This window comes from Mobula hypostoma, chromosome 2, assembly GCF_963921235.1.
Source record: "Mobula hypostoma chromosome 2, sMobHyp1.1, whole genome shotgun sequence".
NCBI lineage: Eukaryota > Metazoa > Chordata > Chondrichthyes > Myliobatiformes > Myliobatidae > Mobula > Mobula hypostoma.
The window spans coordinates 127843330-127867568 of NC_086098.1; the positions used below are offsets into that span (position 1 = coordinate 127843330).

General features: G+C 41.5%; 1 protein-coding gene across 5 annotated transcripts in view; it reads right to left on the reverse strand.

Annotated features, from left to right (window-relative positions):
- kif6 (kinesin family member 6) overlaps positions 1-24239 on the reverse strand; it is a 611249-nt gene that overhangs the window by 385725 nt on the left and 201285 nt on the right. For all 5 annotated transcript variants that reach the window (XM_063040644.1, XM_063040642.1, XM_063040641.1 and 2 more), the window contains 3 exons: positions 10390-10495; positions 4324-4465; positions 1378-1593 (listed from right to left, as the gene is read on the reverse strand). In XM_063040644.1, coding sequence (XP_062896714.1) covers positions 1378-1593; positions 4324-4465; positions 10390-10495 — 464 coding nt within the window. The remainder of the gene's footprint in view (positions 1-1377; positions 1594-4323; positions 4466-10389; positions 10496-24239) is intronic.

Here is a 24239-nt window from a genome sequence, read left to right on the forward strand (position 1 = left end):
GTATAATTCAAAACATATCAAACAGGCCCAGTCCCTGGCTCACGTCCTGATGTAGGGACACAAAGTATTGCAAGGACACTAAGAATTGGATGGACCTCTAATTTAACTTGTGTCTTCAACCGTAGCCTTGGTAGCTCTCCTCCCAGTAACTATGAGCTTGTTCTGGGGATTCCTGAGGATTGATGGAAAGCCCATGGCATGGGAAACATAGAAACATAGAAAACCTAAAGTAAGTGTCATTTTGTTAGATGGTGCAGAAGCAGGGCTACATGTAGATGGGAAGATCCTTCCTAAACACAGTAAAATGGCATTTCTTAGATATACTCATTCTTTCCTTTATTTGCACTTTTTTCATTTCCTTTCTTGAAATGACACCAAACTTGCACAGACATTTTGAGCTTCAATGAAGCAGCTTTTTCAGACACTCTGCTTTGATAAGGGGCCTCATTCAACTTGTTTGTTCACCTCATTAAAGATTTCCTTAAACTCACCTTCACTCTTCACCAATTTACCAAAAGAAAAATTGAACAAAATTGTTAGTTATTAAGACTTTGTGCTGTGGCTAAACCAGCAGGTTTTTCATACTTACAGGAGTTTGAGAAATTATACTCAAAATCACCAATGTTTATTTACTAGTTTATTCATAAATATATTCCATTGAAAGCAACAATATCAGCTGGTACAGTAATTTAGTTTTGTAACTGGCTCACTTTCTTCAGAACAAAATAAATATATTAATGAATTAAGATTAGAAAACAGTCAACAATTGTTGAATTATTTACTTAAAAAGCAGTCTTTGAACATGCATTCTAGATCATACTACTCAGATCCACTGCATTTTTCAATGAGCAAACTGAATTTCACACCAGTGAAAAATTAAGTTTGAATTTAAGAATTAGGAGAATAGTAATCAATGCCACTTTCCAAGCCTGCTATTCAATTAGATCACAGCTGAGCTGATCTTTGGCTTTAATTGCACTTAGCTGTCCAATCCCCAATAGATCAAAAATCTATTTACCTTAATCTCCAAAACACAATGCTTCAAACTCCACTGTTCTCCAGAGTAGATTTCCAAAGGTTCAAACTCTCCAAAAGAAGTAATTACTCCTCAACTTAGTATCGTAGCTAGCCACTTACTCTGAGATTATGGCCCCTCCTTCTAGACTTCCTCCCCCCCAAGTGGGAACATCCCAACATCTAGCCTGTCAAGGCCTCTCAGAAGCTTATGTTGGGTAGTCACCAAGTAATGGGTAATGGACAGTCAGATACCACGAAGTATTGCCATGAAATTAATTGATGGAAATGTGAAGAATGCTTGTCAAAATTAACTAACAAACAACTATTTTCAAAAACACAATCAAATGTTACGGCACTTACCTATTCTCCTGCAAATGAAGGCTGAGTCAGATCCTGAGGAGCTTGTGTTACTGGTGGATCTAACTTCAGAAAGGCATTTTGACTGATGGCTTGGGTTGAGCTCCTTTGAGGACTGGGCACTAGAGGGAGGTATATTCTTATAGTTGTCTAAGTTTATTTTGCTGATGGCATCCTGTGCCCTCTTCTTCTCTTTTTTTAACATGTTCACTAAAATATCTAAAGTATTCAATCAAGGAGGACAACTGTTGTATTTGAAGGAACTGGCAATTTAAATGACTACTCTATACGTTTCAACAATACTGGAAATGGATGAAATGTCATTAGTACAAGAAAACTAAAAATAAGACATGGGAAAAAGTTGATTATATTTAAGTAAGAAAATGGCAATGATAAAGAACCTAGAACAACCTGAAATATTCCTAGTAAACTACAAATATTTTAATCACTGTTTGGTAAAGCTTTAGATACTAAATTGAAAAAAATTGATGCCACAAAGGTGGGGGACCCAGAAACCTGCAGAGTTGAAGGTCCCAGCGGCCACATATTTTAATTCCACGTCCCATTCCCATTCTGATATGTCCATCCACTGTCAAGATGAAGCCACACTCCCATTCCCATTCTGATATGTCATCTACTGTCAAGATGAAGCCACACTCAGATTGGAGGAACAACACCTAATATTCCGTCTGGGTAGCCTCCAACCTGATGGCATGAACATTGACTTCTCTAACTTCCGTTAATGCCCCACTCCCCTTTGTATCCCATCTGTTATTTATTTATTAATTATTATTATTAATCTTTTATTTTCTTTCTCTCGCTCTTTCTCCTTTTTCTCCATCTGTCCCTCTCACTATACTCCTTGCCCATCCTCTGGGCATCCCCTCTCCCCCTTTCTTTCTCCCTAGGCCTCCTGTCTCATGGTCCTCTTATAACCCTTTTGCCAATCAACTTTCCAGCTCTTAGCTCCATCCATCCCCCTCCTGCCTTCTCCTATCATTTCGGATCTCCCCTCCCCCACCCACCTTCAAATCTCTTACTATCCCTTCTTTCAGTTAATCCTGACAAAGTGTCTCGGCCCAAAACGTCGACTGTACCTCTTCCTATAGATGCTGCCTGGCTATGTGTGTTGCTTGAAATTCCAGCATCTGCAGAGTTCCCCGTGTTTGAGTTGAATGAAGGCTCACATAATTTGTGGAAAAGTTATTGAAACTTATCAATAATGGTACAGCAACAGAACACTTGAACGATGAGTGGAGAAGAGAGTTAGTATGGATATTTAAAGGTCAATTCGGACTCGTTAAGTTGATGAAGTCATTAAAAAGACATGCAGTGTTATTTAATAAGCATTAGCTTTATGGTGTCCAGAAGGCTTTTTTTAATATAACATTCTGCACAAGGGAACATAAACAAAATAAAACTGAACATCGAACATGTTACAGGGAATTATTCACTGAAAAGCAGGAGACTAGGAACAGACCGACCGCTAACATAATAGACAGGGAAACATTCAATGGATATTATGAAGACTTTTAGAAGATACTTGATTGTGTTCTGTGTGAATATTAGTTGTGGAAATATACAGTACTGCGCAAAAATCTTAAGATGTAAATATATAGCTCGGGTGTCTAAGACCTTTGCAGAGTACTATAGTAATTTTATGTTTACACTGTACAGTTGCCATACAGGAAAACAGATTTCATGATATATGTGAGTGATGATAAACCTGATTCTGATCTCTTCCTCTCTTGTGGACAGAGAGTGGGAGAGTGCAGGGAGAGGGGAATCATGGATGGTTTAGGGGAAGGGAGAAGGGAGGGAGTGGAAAGCACCAGGGAGACATTCTGTAATGATCAATAAACCAATTGTTTGGAATCAAATGACTTTGCCTGATGTTTCGGGGCTGGGAGTGTCTGCACCCACTCCACCCCCGCCCCGGCACTCTTTCTCTGCCACCTGTCCCACACCTCTCCCACACCTCTCCCGTGATGCTCCACCATTCATCACTCCCAACATTCTTTGCTTCCGCCAGATTTACAAGCTCTCTCTCCACTCCATGATGACAAATACAGTATTGCACATACATCTTAAGACACTCTGGCTATATATGAGCCTATATATTTTTGCACAGTACTGTAAAGCTGAAGCAGCAGTAATGTTATGATACATGATCGATTGCCACTTAGAATACAGCAATAATATTCCAACATGGTTAAATATGCTGCCCTTGATAGTGAAAAAAATCAACTATACAAGGAGGGTGTTTTGTAGTAATTATATATGGCCTTAGTATGACTTTCCCTCGAGATTTGTATGCAGCTAGAAAATATAACATTGAACAGTATAGCACAGGAACAGGCCCTTGGGCCCATAGCTAATTAAAGAGTAATTAAGTGCCTAACTAATCACTTCTGCCCATACAATGTCAATATCCCTGCATTCTCTGCACATTTAGGTATCTGTCCAAAAGCCTTGGCAACATATTCTGGGTACTCACCACCCTCTGTGTGAAAGACATATCCTGCATTGTTTTACCTTGTAAGTACCTCAACAGACTGTTGTAATGAACTTACTCGTATGAATGGCATGCAAGACAAGTATTTCACTGTATCCTGGTATATGTGACAATAATAAACCATTTTACGAATTTATCGATTTCGTATTACCTCAATCCACTGATGTAATGCTATCATCGAATAGCGGAGCAGACTCCATGGGCCGAATAGACTAATTCTGCTCCTATGTCTTATAGCCCTTATGCTAATGAAATTATTTGCATAGATTGCATGCAAAACAAATTTTTTGGTGTACCATGGTACATGTGATAATATAACCAATATATCAACCTTCATTTAGATGGTGTCACTGAAGGAAAGAGCCAAAGATAGTTTTAAATCATTCAAAATAACTGTTAGTTCAAGAAGATTAATCCAAACATAAAAAGGATACTAATTTCATTATCTCTTTGCTGCAATAATTCTGTTAATTTTATCTCTGCGTCGTTGACAACATCTTCATTAGTATCAGGGAGTGAGACATCATTTTCTATATTCAAGCCCGGTCTACACCGCTGCAACTCTTTCACCAAACTCTGGGATAAGAAAAGTAAGTGGGTAAATAATACGATACTGCCCTTTTCTTTCCAAAGCTTAACATTCCACATTCTACTCAGAATCGATTATAAATACTTGGCTATTTTCCAGATTATTTTTGGAATTTGACCAGCTTCTCCCTTTAACAGGATTAGAAAAATAAAAGCACCTGGCCAATAAATAATATGTCATGAGTCAATATTTGTGTACACTAATGTGAAAAATAATCAGGCTATCATTTGCAATGCATAACGTGTGAGCTCCACGAAATCCACACTTTTCCTTAAAAATAATGGACTCCTCCTCTTATATCTTCACCTATGTATGCATGTCCCACAAAGAGCTAACAGAGTGGCAATCCCTACAAACCACAGCTTACCTGTGTATCCCCTTACATGCAGAAAGTCCACTGAATGTGAGCAGTGTATGACTTATTGGACAGCACTGGACACCTTTGCAGCTTAAACCCAAAAGAATGCACCAGTGCGAGCATCGATGAGATCTTCAATGTCTGACTGCTGCAGTTAGAGGTTGTCACGTACTTCAAAAGGGCATCAATCATACAGGTGCCAAAGATGAGCATGGTGAGCTGCCTCAACAACTGACACTCAGTTGCACTCACATCTATTGTGCTGAAGCACTTTGAGAGGTTGGTGAAGGCTAGAATTAACTCCTGCCTGAGCAAGGACTGGACCTGCTGCCATTTGCCTACCACCACAACTGGCCTGCCGTGGATATAATCTCACTGGCTCTCTGCTCAGCCTTGAACCACCTGCGCAACAGCAATACCCACACAGGCTGCTGTTTATCTATTACAGCTTGGCATTCAATGCCATCATTATTACTAATCAACAAGCTTCAAAATGTGGCTGTACTGCCTTCTGCAATGAGATTCTTGGCTTGCTCATTGAGAGGACAAAGTCAGTGTGGATCGATCATAACATTCTCCTCCTCGCTGAGGATCAACACAGGTGACACCTCAAGGACACAGGCATAGCTCAATGCTCTACTCTTTCAACACTCCTACTATGCAGCTAGGCATACACCACTGGTTTTGTTTGAATGTCCAATGGCAATAAACTGGCTTACAGGAGCAAAATAGATTAGCTTGTTGAATGGTGTCATAACATAATCTTGCACAACGTCAGCAAGACCAAGGAATTGATTGTGGACTTCAAGAAGGAGAAGCTGAAAGAACACAAACAAACCCTCACTGAGGGGTCAGCAGAGGAAAGGGTGAGCAGATTTAGGTTCCTGGGCTTCAACATCTCAAAAGGTTTATCCTGATCCCAACATACTGCTGAAATCACAAAGATTTCTGTGGCATGTACCATGTACAGCATTCTAACAGAATGTATCACTACTTGGTATGGAGGCTCCAAAAGAAGCTGTAGTAGGTTGTCATCATCATGGGCTTCAGTTTCATCATGGGCACAACCCTCCCCACCATCAAGGACATCTTTAAAAGGTTGTCCTTCAAGAAGACAACAACCATTATTAAGGATTCTCACCACTAGGGAAATGCTCTCATCTCATTACTACCATTAGGGAGGAGATACAGGACCTTTTTTTCTTTTAATTCATTTACAGGATGTGAGCATCGCCAGCTAAGCTAGCATTTTTTGCCCCATCCCTAGGTGCCCTTCAGAAGGTGGTGATGAGCTGCCTTCTTGAACTGCTGCGGTCCCTGAAGTGAAGGTACACCCACAGTGCTGCTAAGGAGGGAATTCCATATTTATGACCTAGCGACGATGAAGGAACAGGGATATGTTTCCAAGTCAGGGTGGTGAATGACTTGGAGGGGGACTTCTAAGTGATGGTGTTCCCAGGTAACTGCAGTTCTCGTCCTTTTAGATGGTAGTGGCTGTGGGTCTGGTAGGTACTGCCTTAGTAACTTCGGTGAGTTGTTGCAGTGCATCTTGTAGATAGTACACACTGCTGAAAATATTCGTTGATGGTGGAGGGGTTGGATGTTTGTGGAAGGGGTATCAATCAAGTGGGCTGCCTTGTACCTGCATGTCAACATTTTAGTAACAACTTCATCCCCTCAACAATGAAATTTCTGAATGGTCCATGAACTCATGAACACTACCTCGTTATTCCTCATTGGCACTACAAATCTATCTATCTGCTTTATCATCATCATCATGTGCCGTGTCATTTGACATAGGTGTATCTATCTGTCTATCTATTATTGTAACTTTAGTAAGTTTTAATGTCTTGAACTGTACTGCTGCCACAAAACAACAAATTTCATGACATATGTTACTGATAATAACATTGATTCTTATTCTTATTCCGAAATATCTCTTCATCCCTTCCAGAAATTCAAGGTGGATATATTTAAAATAGGGCCTGTGCATCATCATCCCAATACAGCATGAGCAGATACATAGTAATTAAATTGTTAAGTTACAGCACAACACTATAAGCTGTGGGAGCAGTATAAGGCCATTTGGTCCATTGAGACAACTCCACCATTTCATCACGGTTGATCCAATCTTCTTCTCAGCTCCCATTTCCCGCCTTCTCCCCATATCACTACATATTCTGACCAATCAAGAAACTCTCAACCTCTGCCTTAAATATACAATAAAGACTTGGCATCCACAGCTGCCTGTGGCAAAGAATTGCACAGACTCACCACTCTCTGGAGAAAGAAATTGCTGGTCATCTCTATTTAAAAAATGACGCCTCTCTATTCTGAGGCTATGACCTCTGCTCTTGGACTCTCCCACCACAGTAAACATCCTCTCCACATCCACCCTATCAAGGCTTTTCACCATTTGATAGGTTTCAATGATATCACCCCTCATTCTTCTGAATTACTATCAAACACTCCTCATATAACAAGCCATTCAATCCTGGAATGATTTTTGTGAACCTCCTTTGAACCCTCTCCAGTTTCAGCATATCCTTTCTAAGGGCCCCAGAAATGTCTACATTGCTCCAAGTGAGGTCTCACCAGTGTTTTATAAAGTCTCAACATTACATCTTTGCTTTTATATTCTAGTCATCTTGAAATAAATGCTAATGTTGCATTTGCCTTTCTCACCACAGACTCAACCTGCAAATTAACCCTTAGGGAATTCTGCACAAGGACTCCAAAGTCACTTTGACCCTCAGTTTCTTTGTAGTTTCTCTCCATTTAGAAGATAGTCAATCCTTTCATTTCATCTACTAAAATGCATGACCATACACTTCCCAACACTGTATTCCGTATACCATGTTGTCCATTCTCCTAATCTAAGTACTTCTGTAGCCTCCCTACTTCCTCAAAACAACCTGAGGCTCCAGCTATTTTCATATCATTGCAAACTTTGCAACAAAGCCATGAATTATAGCATCCAAATCATTGATAAATAATGTAAAACGAATCAATCCCAACACAGTCTCCTGTGGAACACCATAAGTCACTGGCAGCCAACCGGATAAAAGGCTCCCTTTATTCCCACTCTTTGCCTCCTGCCAATTAACCACTGCTTTATCCACTTTATTCATCTATTTGGACGACATCCTCATAGACAGGCGTAGTCGTCGGGAGCATCTGTCCCACCTCCGCCAGCTCTGCTCCCACCTGAGTGATTTCAGCCTCACGATCAACCCGGCCAAATGCCAGTTCGGACTCGACACCATCGACTCCCTGGGCCACAGGATTACCAAAGACGGGGCAACACCTCTGCCCGCCAAGGTAGACACAATCCGCCACTTTGCCCGGCCCAACACAGTCAAAGGCCTGCAGGAGTTCGTTGGTATGGTGAACTTCTACCACCGCTTCCTCCCCTCAGCAGCCCATATCATGCACCCTTTGTTCACCCTGATGTCGGGTAAAGGCAAGGACATTACTTGGGACGAAGAGGCCGTGGCCGCTTTCGTTAAAGCAAAGGAAGCCTTGGCAGACACCGCGATGCTGGTGCACCCCAGAACCGACGTTCCAACTGCCCTCACAATGGACGCATCCAACACAGCAGTCGGTGGGGTGCTAGAGCAACTCATCGAGGGGCGCTGGCAACACCTGGCACCTACGGCCACTCGAACTCAAGTACAGTGTCTTCGACCAGGAGCTGTTGGCACTATATCTGGCAATCCAGCATTTCAGGTACTTCTTAGAAGGCAGGCCGTTCACCGCGTTCATGGACCACAAACCGTTGACCTTCGCGTTCACAAAGGTGTCTGATCCTGGTTGGCCGGCCAGCAGCCACATCTGTCCTACATCTCCGAGTACACGACGGACATCCAGCATGTCTCGGGAAAGGACAACGTTGTGGCGGACGCACTCTCCAGACCAGCTATCCAGGCCCTGTCCCAGGGGGTGGACTATACAGCACTGGCGGAGGCGCAGCAGGCAGACGACGAGATGCCCAGCAACAGGACCGCAGTCTCGGGTTTGCAGCCGCAAGACTTCCCCGTAGGCCCAGGTGAGAGGACCCTCCTGTGTGACGTGGCTACAGGCCAACCTCACCCCATCATCCCAGCAGCGGCGAGTTTTCAACTCCATACACGGCTTAGTGCACCCATCTATCAGTACAACCATCCGGATGGTCTCCAGCAAGTTCGTGCGGCACAGACTTTGCAAACAGGTCAGCGAATGGGCCAAAACGTGTACGCAGTGCCAAAAAGCCAAGGTGCAGCGGCACACCAAAGCCCCGCCACAGCGGTTCGAACCCACCCGCCGGAGGTTCAACCACATTCATGTGGATATCATGGGGCCCCTGCCAGTATTGCAAGGAGCACAATACCCCCTAACTATTGTAGACCAGTTCACAAGATGGCCAGAGGCGGTCCCGCACACCGACACCACCGCTAATTCCTGCGCCCGAGCGCTGATTGCAACCTGGGTAGCATGCTTCAGGATACCAGCCCACATTATCTCTGACAGAGGCGCCCAGTTCACCTCCAGCCTGTGGTCGGCTGTGGCCAGCCTGTTGGGTACACAGCTACACCACACAACTGCCTACCGCCCACAGTCGAACGGACTAGTGGAACGCTTCCACCGTCACTTGAAGTCGGCTCTCATGGCCCACCTGAAAGGGCCTAACTGGGTGGACGAACTTCCCTGGGTCCTGCTCGGAATCCGCACAGCACCCAAAGAGGATCTGCACACCCCGTCGGCCGAGCTGGTGTACGGCACACCCCTGGTCGTCCCAGGAGAGTTCATACCAGCCCAAAGGGGGCAAGAGGAAGAACCCGCAGCAGTCCTGGACAGACTACGTGAAAGGCTCGGCAACCTGGCCCCCGTACCGACTTCACAGCAGAGACAGATCCCAACCTGCGTACCCAAGGACCTGCACAACTGTAAGTTTGTACTTGTACGAAGGGGTGCACACCGGGCACCGCTACAGCGGCCGTACGAGGGGCCATTCAAGGTGATGAGGAACAACGGTCCACGTACGTTCTAGACATTGGGGGAAAAGAGGAGGTTTTTATGAAGGACCGACTCAAACCGGCCCATGTGGACTTGGCGCAGCCAGTCGAGGTTCAGGCACCGCGGCGCAGAGGCAGACCGCCCAAACAGAGACTGATCCAGACTGTGGATATTGGGGGGTGTATCGCTGGTTCTCGGGGGGGGGGTTATGTGGCGACCTACTTTCTACGCAGGCGAACCGGCTCACAAAATGGCGCACGCGTCAGTAGAGAGGCCAGCCCCAAAATGGAGCTGGGCCTTCCTCTTCACCAGGGAGGGGAGAAAGCCCGTGCGCTTTTGTAATGCACCTCTGATGTCATTTCCGCCCGGAGAGGGTGGGAACGGAACTGTGTAAAAGCCAGTGCCGCGAAGTTTGAATAAACTAGTCTCAAGTGCAACTTACAGACTGCGTGTCGTTATTTCTAGCTCTATGTGTAGCACATCGCTACAACAGTGTCATTTGATAAAATTATCATATATACTGAGAACGTATGAAATTTAAATAACTTAAATGCTGACCTTTAGTAGATGGAAGCAGTACTGAATCTTCCGCATGTCAGGTCCAATTTCCAGTGAAGCCTCGGTGTCAGCGTCCTCTAGATAATTATTGACCTGCTCATGCAACCTTTGTACAAAACACAAGATGAATAAAGAAATCCATCAGATTGTCAGCAATTAGAACCTTACCGTTCAGCTTACTGAGTAGATGCTGCAATGCAATCTTGTGAATACTCTGGCTAGGTCATTTGTGATGAGATGCATTTTTCAGCAGCTGGTAGACAGAATAGCAAAACTTTTTTCCCCATGTTCAGAGTTGAAATTCAACATGAAGGAATAATTAGGGAAAAGAAAAATATCCCAGGTGTACAACATATTTAGAATAAAATCAATCCAATACCTTAAAAAATTACCATATATAGTCATTCATAAATCACATAATCGCCAGAAAGACTCAAGTACATTGTGCTGTGTTCATTTTGCATGTATTGTCTGCCAAAGTAAATTGTTCAATGTCTTTGTTAAATAGCTAAGCCATTTATTACTAGCAATGCAGGGTACAATTTATTTAATGTATCCATTATCTTCATTAACTTTTTTATTTTTATTGCACATGAGCCTTGTGTCTGAACAACCAGCAAAAGTTACATTGACCCAATAAAAACTGTGTTTTAAGACCAAGTAACAGGATAACCAACAATGAACAAAGACCTTAATGAAACTGAGCACGACATTTCAAAAAGAACTTAAGAAAATGCTTAATTGACATGGTGGATGCTGAAGGACCGATGCTCCTGGCTATGAGGTCTGGAACTATAGGTCATAACCTCAAGGTAAGGGATTGGACTGAGAAGAAAAGCACTGAGAGAACTGTGAATCTTTACTATCCTCTTCTCCAGATGCCAGGTCTGTCAACAGACATGTGACAAATTTTGCACTGCATATTCTCCATCATTTTCTGTTACATGTAATAGATCAGCAGACAGAACGGACATAAAACAATATGAGCTAAGGGGAGAAATTCGAGTTGAGATATGCTAACCATGATCTTCCCAACTAGCAGAGCAGATGCAAGGGGCTAAATAGTACACCACTGCAACCTACTTATAACAGGGCACTCATTATACAAATGAAAATTAGGTCAAACTGTTATGATTAAAATCCCATAACCGATTGCTGCTCTTTCATATGTTGGCTGCCTATATTTCCAGCACACAGAACATATTATGTCTTTGAATGCACTGGACTGACAATCTCAAGTATATATCTGCCCTTTACTATAATTGTCCATAATACTATAACCAGCCTTGGTTACAGTGGTCCTATTGTATAACATTAATTTCTAGATTAAATACCAAGATTTGCCTGCACAGAAACACTGAACTGTTGTTATAAAATTCAAAATTTTATGGCATAAATAATAATTTCATAAACATGTTTACATAGTCATTTGGAAGAGTACTACACCATGTAAGACATTTGATTAGAAATGAATTCATTCAATAATCAGTTTCAAAACATTTACATAAATTTCACTGTACTGAAGAATCTCAGCTTGAAAACAAGCAGTAATGACAATGATGCTTCAAGTATAACTCCTGCTCTTACATATCACATCCTCCAATGGCAAACACACTCATCACCTCCTCTGATTGGATGCCCATGATTAGAAACACATAGAGGTTAAAATAAACTTTTTTTTCATGGTTTCAACATCAGAAATGGAGAGGAGTACAATACACTCTATGCCATTCTTTTCTATATATAATACACTCCCTTGTCTTTTAACCAAATGACATATTCATTTTTGTGAATTACAGACTACATCTCTCTTTTTGGATACAAGTAAATTGTTCATGAATATGCTAGAGTCCTATAGTTGCAACACCATCTTTCAAAACTTACAATTTGCAAGTCTCTAAGGATCAAATACACATCATTAATCCATATGAGCTGTGTCAACCAAAGCCCCGAATGCAAGCTTAGGCTGCAATTATACAATATTGGATCTATTTTCACAACAACTTTTTATTCAGTGGGATTGGTTGTTAATTTCAATCATTACCAGATTAAATTACGTCACTCACCTTTGAAACAATTAAATCATAAATACACTGAGCACATTCTAGTCTAGCATGTACAAAATGTCAGTCTCTTCCAAGTTCCAGCAATCTGTGCCTCAAAGCTCATTCAGCCCTGTCTTCACTGCAGATAGTTTTAGTTACCTGAATTTCATGGAGTTGAAGTACTTAGCCTGGGCTGCTCAGTGCTCTTGGCCAAAAACAGTGGAATGAAACCTTATACAGAATAATAAAATTTGTCAGTAGTAATATTGAAATTAAAGCACACCAATGGGAGTGCTAGATTGAACATTATTAGGTACCTCTGGTTTTCTGAGAAACACACCTCTTGCTCTCTACAGGAGCAAAATAATAATATACGTTTAATCTAGATTTTTTTAAAAATCATATAATTGCTAACCAATTTTTTTATTGAAAATTTCTGTGTGCTGCTTCAAAATTAAAACTTCTCAGTTGTAATGCATTTAAGAGTGTTCACAAAAGCATTTACATCACTTTAGACACAGAAAGCTAGGAGATAAGGTTGGATATCAATAGTTGATGTGGAAGAGTTGGGCTGAATGGTCTGCTTATGTTGTATGACTCTATAATAGAAAGTATTCAATAGATTGGATGAATTCAAAAGAACTTGACATCTGAGCTTCACGCAAGCAAGGTATTTAGCTGTACCCTGGGGTATATAGCAATAAAACTAATCTTAAGCTGAGGAATGACAAAATAAGCAAGACTATTGACACATCACTTCCAAAGGTTCAGAGGTTTTGATTTCTCAGCTTTTACATAACAATTTTCAACTTCTCAAGAACTTAATTTCTTGGTACAGTACTTAAACTCAAACTTGCAACAGGGATCTCAGACTGTTAACTGTTTCTCTTCCCATTGATGGTGCCCGACTTGTACAGAATATCCAGCATTTTCTGATTTTATTTATGCTATTTCCATGTTTAAGAAGGACAGTAACGACAATCCAGGAATTACAGGCAATGACCCTTACATAAGCAGTAAGGAATTTATTGAAGATTCTCAGAGTTAAGTATTAATCACATTTGGAAAATCATGGACTTATTAGGGATATCTGGCAAGATATAGTGCGGGGGAGGTCATGTCTCACAAGTTTGATTGTGTTTTTTGATCGAGGTTACAAAGATGGTTGATGAGGGTGGGATAGTGAACAAAACACAAACAAGAGAAAATCTGCAGATGCTGGAAATCTGAGCAACACAGACAGAATGCTGGAGGAACTCAGCAAGTCAGGCAGCATCCATAGAAGGAGGTACAGTCGAAGTTTTGGGCTGAAGCCCGGTGAATGTTGGTTACATGGACGTTGGTCAAGCATTTGACTATGTTCATCCTGTAGGCTGGTCTAGAAGATTATGTCACATGGTCACACAGTAAATTGGTAAACTGGACAGAAAAGTAGCTTGGGAAAGTTGCTTTGAGAGGTTAGTTATGACAAGACTGAACTACCGCCTCATAAAGGACCTGGACCCATTGCAATTTGCCCTTTGTCACAATAGGTCAACAGCAGACACAATATCCATGGCTCTTCACACGGCTTTAGACCACCTAGACCAGGGGTTCCTAGCCATTTGCACACCGTGGACCAGTTTAATACTGACAATATTCTTGCACCGGCCGACTGGGGGGGTGGGGATGCTCAAGTTCAACAATGCGTGACAAGAAATGAGGAAAGGTGCTGCTGACTCATATTGTTTCATTTTGCCAAATCATATCGTTTCCTCGTGGCCCAGTAGCACGTGCTCGCAGCCCAGTGTTTGGGGTCACTGACCTAGACAACACAAACACCTACGTCAGGATGCTGTTCATCGACTACAGCTCAGCATTTAATACCATCATTCCCACAATCCTGATTGAGAAATTGCAGAACCTGGGCCTCTGTACTTCCCTCTGTAGTTGGATCCTCGACTTCCTAACCGGAAGACCACAGTCTGTGCAGATTGGTAATAACATATCCTCTTTGCTGACGATCAACACTGGCACACCTTAGGGATATGTGCTTAGCCCACTGCTCTACTCTCTGTATACACACGACTGTGTGGCTAGTCATAGTTCAAATACCATCTACAAATTTGCTGACAATACTACCACTGTTGGTAGAATCTCAGGTGGTGACGAGGAGGCATACAGGAGTGAGATATGCCAACTAGTGGAATGGTGCCGCAATAACAACCTGGCACTCAACGTCAGTAAGACGAAAGAGCTGATTGTGGACTTCAGGAAGGGTAAGACGAAGGAACACATCCCTTCATAGAGGGATCAGAAGTGGAGAAAGTGAGCAGCTTCAAGTTTCTGGGTGTCAAGATCTCTAAGGATGTAACCAGGTCCCAACATATTGATGTAGTCATAAAGAAGGTAAGACAGCAGCTATACTTTTTTGGAGTTTGAAGAGATTTGGCATGTCAACAATTAAACTCAATAACTTCTATAGTTGTACGGTGGAGAGCATTCAGACGGGCTGCATCACTGTCTGGTATTGAGGGACTTCTGCAGAGGACTGAAAGAAGCTGCAGAAGGTTGTAAATCTAGTCAGCTCCATCTTGGGCACTAGCCTACAAAGTACCCAGGACATTGTTAAGGAGCGGTGTCTCAGAAAGGCAGCGTTCATTATTAAAGACCTCCAGCAGCCAGGGCATGCCCTTTTCTCACTGTTACCATCAGGTAGGAGATACAGAAGCCTGAAGACACACACTCAGGAATTCAGGAACAGCTTCTTCCCCTCTGCTATCCGATTCCTAAATGGACTTTGAAGCTTTGGACACTACCTCACTTTTTTTAATATACAGTATTTCTGTTTTTTCACATTTTTAAATAATCTATTCAATATACATAACTGATTTACTTGTTTATTTATTATGTTTTATTTTATTTATTATTATTTTTTCTCTCTCTCTGCTAGATTATGTATTGCATTGAACTGCTGCTGCTAAGTTAACAAATTTCACATCACATGCCAGTGATAATAAATCTGATTCTGATTCTGATTCTGATTCTGGTCATAGAAGACTGGAAGTAGTGCAAGAGAGGAGCATTTTTCTGACTGGAAGCTTGTGACCTGTAGAGTTCTGTAAGGAACAAAGGTGAGATCTCTGTTACTTTCAGTATATAAAAATGAACTGTATGAAAATATAGGTGGTCTCATTAGCAAGTTTGCACATAACATGAACATTGACTGAGTCCTGGATAGTGAGACACATTGTCAAAGGATATAGTGGGATATCAATAGGAAATTTGGATGGAGAAATGGCAGATGGAACTTAATCTAGACAAGTATGACATAATACAAGTAGGACATCAAACACAAGAGGAAAGCATGTGGTAAATGGCAGGATCCTTAGGAGCAGTGATGAACAGGGGGATCTTGGATTGCAAGCCTGAATCTCCCTGAATCAGTAACATGTGGATATAATGATAAAGAAGGCATACAGCATGCTTTGGATCTAAGGACTCATTTTGGTTCAGAACGTTGTTGCTCGCTTCTATTGTTTCAATGATTTGTGTTCTTTTTCCTCTCTGTGCATCGGGTGTTTTTTATTCTTTTTTTTTAATTAGGTTCTTTCAGGTTTCTTGGTATGTAGTTGCCTATAAGCAAACAAATCTCATGGTTGTATAATTTATACATTCTTTATTAATAAAGCTTCCCTCTGGTACTGCTCCCCCTTTTCTTTTTTCCATGGCCTTCTGTCCTCTCTCAGATTCCCCCTTCTCCAACCCTTTATCTCTTTCACCAATCAACTTCCTAGCTCTTTACTTCACCCCTCCCCCACTCCCAGTTTCAGCTATCCCCTACTACCTTGTATTTCTTCCTCCCCTCCCCCCCCAAACCTTCTTACACTGACTTCTCTTCTTTTTTCTCCAGTCCTAATGAAGGGTCTTGGTCCGAAACGTCAGCTGTACTCTTCCATAGATGCTGTCTGGCTTAGTGAGTTCCTCCAGCATTTTCTGTGTGTTGTTTGCATTCTTAGACAACAGCTTTTGCTAAACCCATTCCTGCATTGGGGAAGGTGGAATGCAAACAACCATATACTCAAGGTGAAGAACCTGCCTACTTTTCAGCAGGCAGAGCAAGCTCGGGTATCTGTTTGCATGGTACGCTTCATCAAAGTGTAGCACTTTTGCGCCAATGTGCTTTATAGGAACTTATCCGTCAATTTCCTTCTGGGAGCTCTTGATTGTAGCTCAAGATTGCATCTTACACAAAAAAAGTCATGCCTTCTGCAGGTATTGATCTTTGCCAATCTGTCCAAATCCCTTGGGGACACTTCTCCACTCCACTCCTCATTACAGCAATTTTTTTTTTAAAAAAGGAGAATTCATGAGTAGCAAGAAGAGGGATGCTTCCATCATGAGATGTGCTTGTAAGAGATGGTTGCTGAAGGCGCAGCTGCAACTGATCAATCAACCAGTCCATGGTGAACTGAGGTTCTTGAGACTCAACCTGTAAATTAACCTTCTAGGAGTCTTACACAAGGACTCCTAAGTCCCTTTGCACCTCTGATGTTTGAACTTTCTCCCCATTTAGCTAATAGTCCGCACTATTGATCCTTTCTACCAAAATTCATTATCATACATTTCTCAACACTGTATTCCATCTGCCACTTTATTGCTCATTCTTCCAATTTGTCTAAGTCCTGCTGCAAACGCATTGCTTCCTGAGCACTACCCACCCCTCCACTCCCATCTTTGCCACAAAGCCATCAATTCCATTATCCAAATCATTGACAATGTAAAAAGTAGCAGTTCCAACACTGACCCCTGAGGAATACCACTGGTTTCCAGCAGCCAACCAGAAAAGGTCCCTTTTATTCCTACTCGCAGCCTCCTGCCTGTCAGCCATTCCACTTTCCGTGCCAGTATCTTTCCTGTAACGCCTTAAGATTTTAACTCGTTAAGCAGCCTCATGTGTGGCACCTTATCAAATGCCTTCTGAAAATCCAAGTAAATGGCATTCACCACCTCTCCACTGTCTATCCTGCTTGTTACTTCTCAAAGAACTCCTACAGATTTATCAGGCAAGATTTCCCTTCACAGAAACCATGCTGACTTTGACTTATTTTATCATTAATCTCCAAGTACCTCAAAACCTCATCCTTAATAATACTCCAACACTTTCCCAACCGCTGAGGTTAGGCTAGCTGTAGCTATGAGCTCTCCCCTCATTCTTCTAAAACTAGCAAGTACAGACCCAGAGCCGTCAAATGTTCCTCATATTTTAATCCTTTCATTCTGGGATCATTCTTGTGAACCTCCTCTGAATCTTCTCCAATGCCAGCACACCTTCCCTTAGATAAAGGCTGCAAAACTATGCACCATAATCCAAGTGAGGTCTGACTAGTGCCTTATAAAGCCTCAATATTACAAGCTTGGTTTTATATTCTAGTCCTCTTGAAATGAATGCTAACATTGAATTTGCCTTTCTTGCTACTGGCTCAAATTGCAAGTTAACCTTCAAGGAATCCTGCACTCGGGACTCCCAAGTCTCTTTGCACCTCTGATTTCTGAATTCACTCCTCATTTAGAAAGCAGTCTAAGTCTCATGTTTGAGGACGGATGGATGCTTTCCAAGAAAATGAACAAAATCTTCATAACAAAGTTATGCTTGTTAGCTGAGACTCCATGGAAAACCATTTGCCTTGATAGTGAAAAATTAAGATTGACAAATCACTCTAATACTGAGGAGTTCCGCAAAAAAAAAGTCTGAGATTTTAAACCATGACACTATCTAGGTGAGCAGAATAATTTTTATACCACTTGAAGAAGACCAGGAAAGATAGGTCTGAAGAGCAGGCCAATATTTAAACACGAGCCAATACCGTTAAAACAATATCTATTATTATTGCAATTTGTGAGGTTTAAATTAGTTCTAATGACAATGTCTTTAAAAGCAGTATTAAAACTGGGTTTAAAGCTCTTTGACACAAGCTAAAGGCCTGAAAAATAGTATACAATTCTTTTTTATACTTTCTCTATTTTTTTAAATCAGTCACACAAGACTGTCTACAATTTTCTTGCACTGCATCTCACTTGAGCTATGTTAACTGTAGGATAAGTTGTACGTGTGGTTTTGTAGGTTACTTAACCTTGCCAGTAAGCACTGCCTTGAAACATCCTTTCAATATTCATGTTAAAAATCCATTTTACTGACCAGAACAATTGCTGCTGGCCAGTACAGTACTCTGTACATTAACTGCTCAAATCTACACAAGTCAAATCTTCATATACTGATTACAAAAAAAAACAAGTTATGGCATTTCTCCAACACATACAACTTGCTTTTGTTTCCAAGCAATTAGCGCAGTAACAGTGACACCATGGAAAGTGCTAGTGTGCGTGTTTGTGTGTGCATTTTAATCTTTTAAACTGTTGTTTCAACAAACTGAGAAAACAATTTGTAAAAATTATTCCAGTTATAACTTTGAACAAAACAGTGCTTTCTTTCTTCCTTGTAAAACCTCTTTGTTCAGGCAGCTAGAGCCTATTTTGTACTTCTCTTTTACTTAGTAATTTCCTGGTTTCCTGTCCCTGTATGGTTGAACCAGTTCCAGGATTTTGGCAACAACGTTTTCAGGCTCAAGTCAGGTATAATATAACACTGTCAATACAAAAGGAACATTTTATGCTCTGTTTCACTACTGCTGCCAAGTATCCTAGCACAAAGCTGAATACATTCAACCAAAGGTTCAATTTTTTAATGTCAATTTCAAGATAGGGGATATTGTCCTAGATACCTTGTGGACTTCAATAGCTTAAGATGCTCAGGACAGGATTGTACTGGAAGATTCTGCTAACTTACTAATTCAGCTTACTAGTAGGTTAATTTCCTGCTTCAGTGATAATAAGCAAACAGACTCACTACATGTGAGTTACATCAGTGTGTTTACGTCAGCACCTCCAACCAAGCACTAGCAACTTGCAATTTGCTATTTGTTTTGCTGCATCTTATACTGTGATATTTTGGAGAATTTCCCATTTACACATAATTCAAATCAAAGGAAAAGCTGCAGGTTCAGTTAAGATTCATTCTCTTTCATTAACATGTGGTAAATATTTCTCAGTGCAGAAAATTAAATGTCAAGAAATTTCCTATTCACTGAATCATTCATATTGAAATAGCAAATAAGCAGGTTCTTAAAAGCTTGGCTTGTCACTTGGTGAGTAACTCTTTAAGAACACTGCATCTGGTACACAGTTCACATGCCTGGGCATCCCTAATCTGTGCTGTTTCCAGCACTTGAACTTGGGCAGCAATGGGCTGGCAAGATTAGATCAGTGAGGTTTTTAAAAAGGACTATGGCATTTCCGCAACTCAGTGTTATCTGTGGGGAAGCTCTGTGCATGTTAGTTTGCTGGGCCTTTCAAATTTATATTGAAGGAAAATGGATGAGGTAGCAACAACCAAACGATAGGTCAGTTTCTCATGAGAGAAACAGGAAAAATTTTGGGTAACAGTATTGAAAGATATTTTTCAAATTTTGGTTTGATAAAAATCAGTAATAGCTCTCACAATCAAATGCAAATTGAATTTCCTTTCATTAATGAGCCACACAGCACCCAGGTGATTAATCAAGTTTTACAAAGTGCCCTAATGTTCCATTCACACTTAGCTAAACTGTACACATTACTTAATGTTTAATGGAGTTTAATAAGAACACTGATTTACCCAAATGAAATAAAAATTGTAATGGCTGCAATTGCTCACCAGGACGGGCAGCACCTGTGGGGATTTCAGATCAATTATCTTTCAAAAATTTGGCTTTTCCTAAAAGAGATAATTTATTGAAATCTTGTTTGGAGTGTTTTCGATCCATAAAGAATGAGTCACTGGATTTCAGGTTGATGATCAATGAATTTCCATTGATCAGTTTCACTGGTTGTTGTTTAGAGAATAGATATCCAATGCTCCTCAAGAAGAGACATACCAATCATTGGAATTTAAACAGTTAACTGAACAAGAAAAAGAACCATGCAAACATCAAGAGAATCAACCTTACAGACATAAGAAGGGAAAAGTAATTGTGAGATGGAGGGTCTTGACCTGAAAACTTCACTGTCCTTTTACTTATATAGATTATGCCTGCCCCTCTAGTTTCTCCAGGGGTTTGAAGTTGTTGAAAAATGTCAAAGTGTTGTTTAAAAAAGAAATTGTGACATATGTATCTGAAGAAAAGTGGACAAATGCAACAAAAGGAAGTGAGCACAATCATGAGTCGAAAATTAAAGCCTGTGCACACAAAAGTTTTCTGAGAGAGATGTACTAAGATTAGGATTCTTTTCACTTATACCTTAATTAGCTTAATTTTGATTAATTGACACAGAGACCAAATTAGGATGATTGAAATACAGGGTTTCAAGAAAAATGAGCAACAATGTGCAGGGTTTCTGCATTACATGCCCAGGATCACTATCTTAACCACAAAGTACTAGAAAAGAACAAGGACATCAATTATTGCAATACTGTGCCTCGTTCTACGTTTCTTCCTGCCATTCTACTTATTATCAAAAACATGGTTCTAATTTTTATAACAGCACAAATTACTGTAAGCAATCTTCCAGAATGTTTGATCCAGTGATAATGTATATTCAGAAAACTGAGACATCTAAAACAGAAATATTTACAATAATAAGATTTAAGATAAATAAATAAAACATAGATTGGATAAGGTCAAGACTTGTCTTATTGCAACATTTTTAAATCAATGAGCAATAATCATTTCAAAATTATAAATACAGACCAGATACATTGACAAATCTAAACCGTATCTAATTACTTTTATGCGTTTAGTCCAGAGATTGGATCCATTAGTGTGTTCTTTTAATACCTAACCAGCAAATAAAAGTGGCTATTATTGTGCCAGTAATAATTTGCATCCATTGGAAAATTGCCCGTGTCCTTTGCGTCTCAAGCTTACCTTAGCAGGAATGACATTTCCAGCCATCTGTCATCGATCTAAAGACATCATAGATTCCAAAGTGCATGCTTCCTCCCTTGCAGAGGGTGATGTACTACATTACAATTCTCTTCACCTATGCCTTATTTATCACCTTTGATTAGTTGACAGAAAGACCCAAGTAGAATGATTGAAATGTAAGATTTCAAGAAAATTCAGCAATAATGGGCTAGATTTTGGCAATGACATGCTAAGGATCACTGTTTTAAACATGCACAAAGTACTTGAAAAAGCAGGGCCATCAACTATTCCAATACTGTAACTCTGACCCAACTCATTCATTTGGGGACAGCCTATGACCTTCATGGAATGTTCACTACTGGGGCTAAACAGTCAGGCCCTGGGAAATGTTGTTGAACGGTAGGATCTTGGAATACAAGTATAAAGTTCCCTGAAATTTGCAACACGTTTGCACAGAGTGCTTGCCTTCAATAATTGTGTCATTGAGGACACAAGTAGGGACACTATGTCATACTTGTATAAATCATTGGTTTGGCTGCGTTTGGAGTACTGTGTGCAGTTCAAGTCTCCCAGATTTAGGGAAAAAGTGATTAAGCTGGAAAGGGTGCAGAAAAGATTCACAAGGATATTACTGTGAACAAAGTGCTTGTGTGACGAAAAACCAAGTCATCAGAAGATTGATGCAAATGAGACCCTGCCTAGATGAGAAAGAGGCAGACACCTTAGCCGCAACTGCTAAGTTAGCGAATGAATACGTGTTAACGCACAAAGCGAAGTTTGCCCCAAGTAAAGGCTACCAGAAGGGTAGTCAAGAGGGCGGAGAGAGTCCGCCAGAAAAGTCAGAAAGTAAGCCGGGGACTAGTGAGAGGGATAAGGTAGACCAGGAGCAGTTTGGTAGGAAGTCTTCTGGGGTCATATGCTATAATTGTGGGAAAGCCGGACACTTTGCGTCCAGGTGCTTTGCCCCAAAGAACGAGACGGGGAAAGGAAAAACGACGGTTCCGACTGGCTGTATTGAGCTGGTAAACAAACCGCTAGGGGAGAAGAGGTCTGATAAAGTTCAGGAAGGGCGCGAGAGGTTTATCTCGGCCAGATTGGTGTCGGTGAAGGAGGGGTTAAACCCAGTTCCAGTACGGATCTGGAGAGACACTGGAGCTTGTCAGTCATTGATATTAAAGAGTGTGTTAGACTTTAGTTCAGAGACCCAGACTGGGGAGGTCAGGGTGATAAAAGGCATTGGGAAAGGGACTGAAGCAGTACCTTTGCACCAGATACACCTAAAAAGTGACTTGGTCTCCGGACCGGTCACAATCGGGGTGAGGCCCGAACTACTGATGGAAGATGTGGAGGTCTTACTCGGTAATGACCTCGCCGGCAGAGAGGTGTACCCAGCAGTAATAGTGACAAGCCAACCTGCCAGGATTGAGGCCCCGCCCATGGACTCACAGGTTTATCCCGTTTGCGCAGTGACTCGGCGCATGCCCAGAAAGGCTGCCGAAGTGAATATAGATTTAGCTGAGACGTTTTTACCAGCCTTGTACTGGGGGGGTTAGAAAGTGAGAACCAGCATAGTAAAACAGAAGGAAGTAAGGGAGTTGAGGTAGACTTATCATTAGATAAGATGGGAGAACTCTATTGTTTTGGCCAACTTTGCTGATGAGTTCTCTCACTTAACCCCCGAGCAGAGCGAGCCGCTAAGAAAGCTAATTAACCGGCACGCACACGTATGTCCGGATGTCCCGAGGTGATGCAAAGAGCAGGGACATGGTGTTGTTGTCATATCAGGTCAGCCTAGTGAGCAACACCCCTATAGGATGATTAATTCAGTGACAAAAGGGTTAAAGAACGCAGAAGCGTATATTGGCGATTTAGTGGTCTGGAGTGACACATAGGAGGAGCTGTTTAATAAGCTGTTTGAAGCCAGCCTGACAGTGAACCTCGCAAAAAGTGAATTCGGCCACGGAAAGATCACTTATCTGGGATTTGTGGTAAGACAGGGGCAGCTGGCACCGATGCAGGCTAAGGTGCGGGCTATCTCTGAAGTCCCCACCCCGACAGACAAGAGAGCCCTGAGAAGGTTCTTGGGGATGGTGGGATACTATCGGAAGTTTTGCAAAAACTTTGCGGATATTACCCTCCCTCTTAGTAAGCTCTTGCCAAAGAATGCTAAGTTTGTGTGGGACGACCCTTGTTATCTTTGTCCGGGACGGAAACCACTGAGAATTTACACTGATCACATCCCATTAGTGTTTTTGGCCACTGTGAAGTTTGCTAAGTTGAAGCCTGGTCTTAGAGGATTATTAAAATAACACATATAAAAGGAATGGGAAGGTGATTGCTGACTGTCTGTCAAGGTGTTGACAACTTAAAGTTCTCTGCATTAGCCGAATAGCTGATGACCCTGTATATTAGTGTGTATCTAATAATGTATTCATACCTATAATTTTTACCCTGGTAAAAATCCTTTGAAGGATAGGGGTGTGACGAAAAACCAAGCTATCAGAAGATTGATGCAAATGAGAGAGATAAGTGAGACAATGGAGAAACATTCCAAATGTTAATGAGAGAGGAGAGAGAGATAACAGAAAGAGACACTAGTCCGAGTATTGACAGACCGATTGCTTTGAATCTGAACTGTTTGAAGTTTGATGGACAGGCGATACCCCAGCAGGGGGATATAAAGAACAGGTTCGCTAAGGCACGACACACACCACGAGATCACGAGATAACAAGACCCTGTAAAGTGGTGTGCTCCCACAAGTTGGTAGGAGTTTGGAGGTCTGGTCGCCGGAACAGACCGTAGACGCACAGGGTGAAAAGGTACGATCGGCGGGAACCTGGTGTGTGTGTGTGTCCGCCCTTG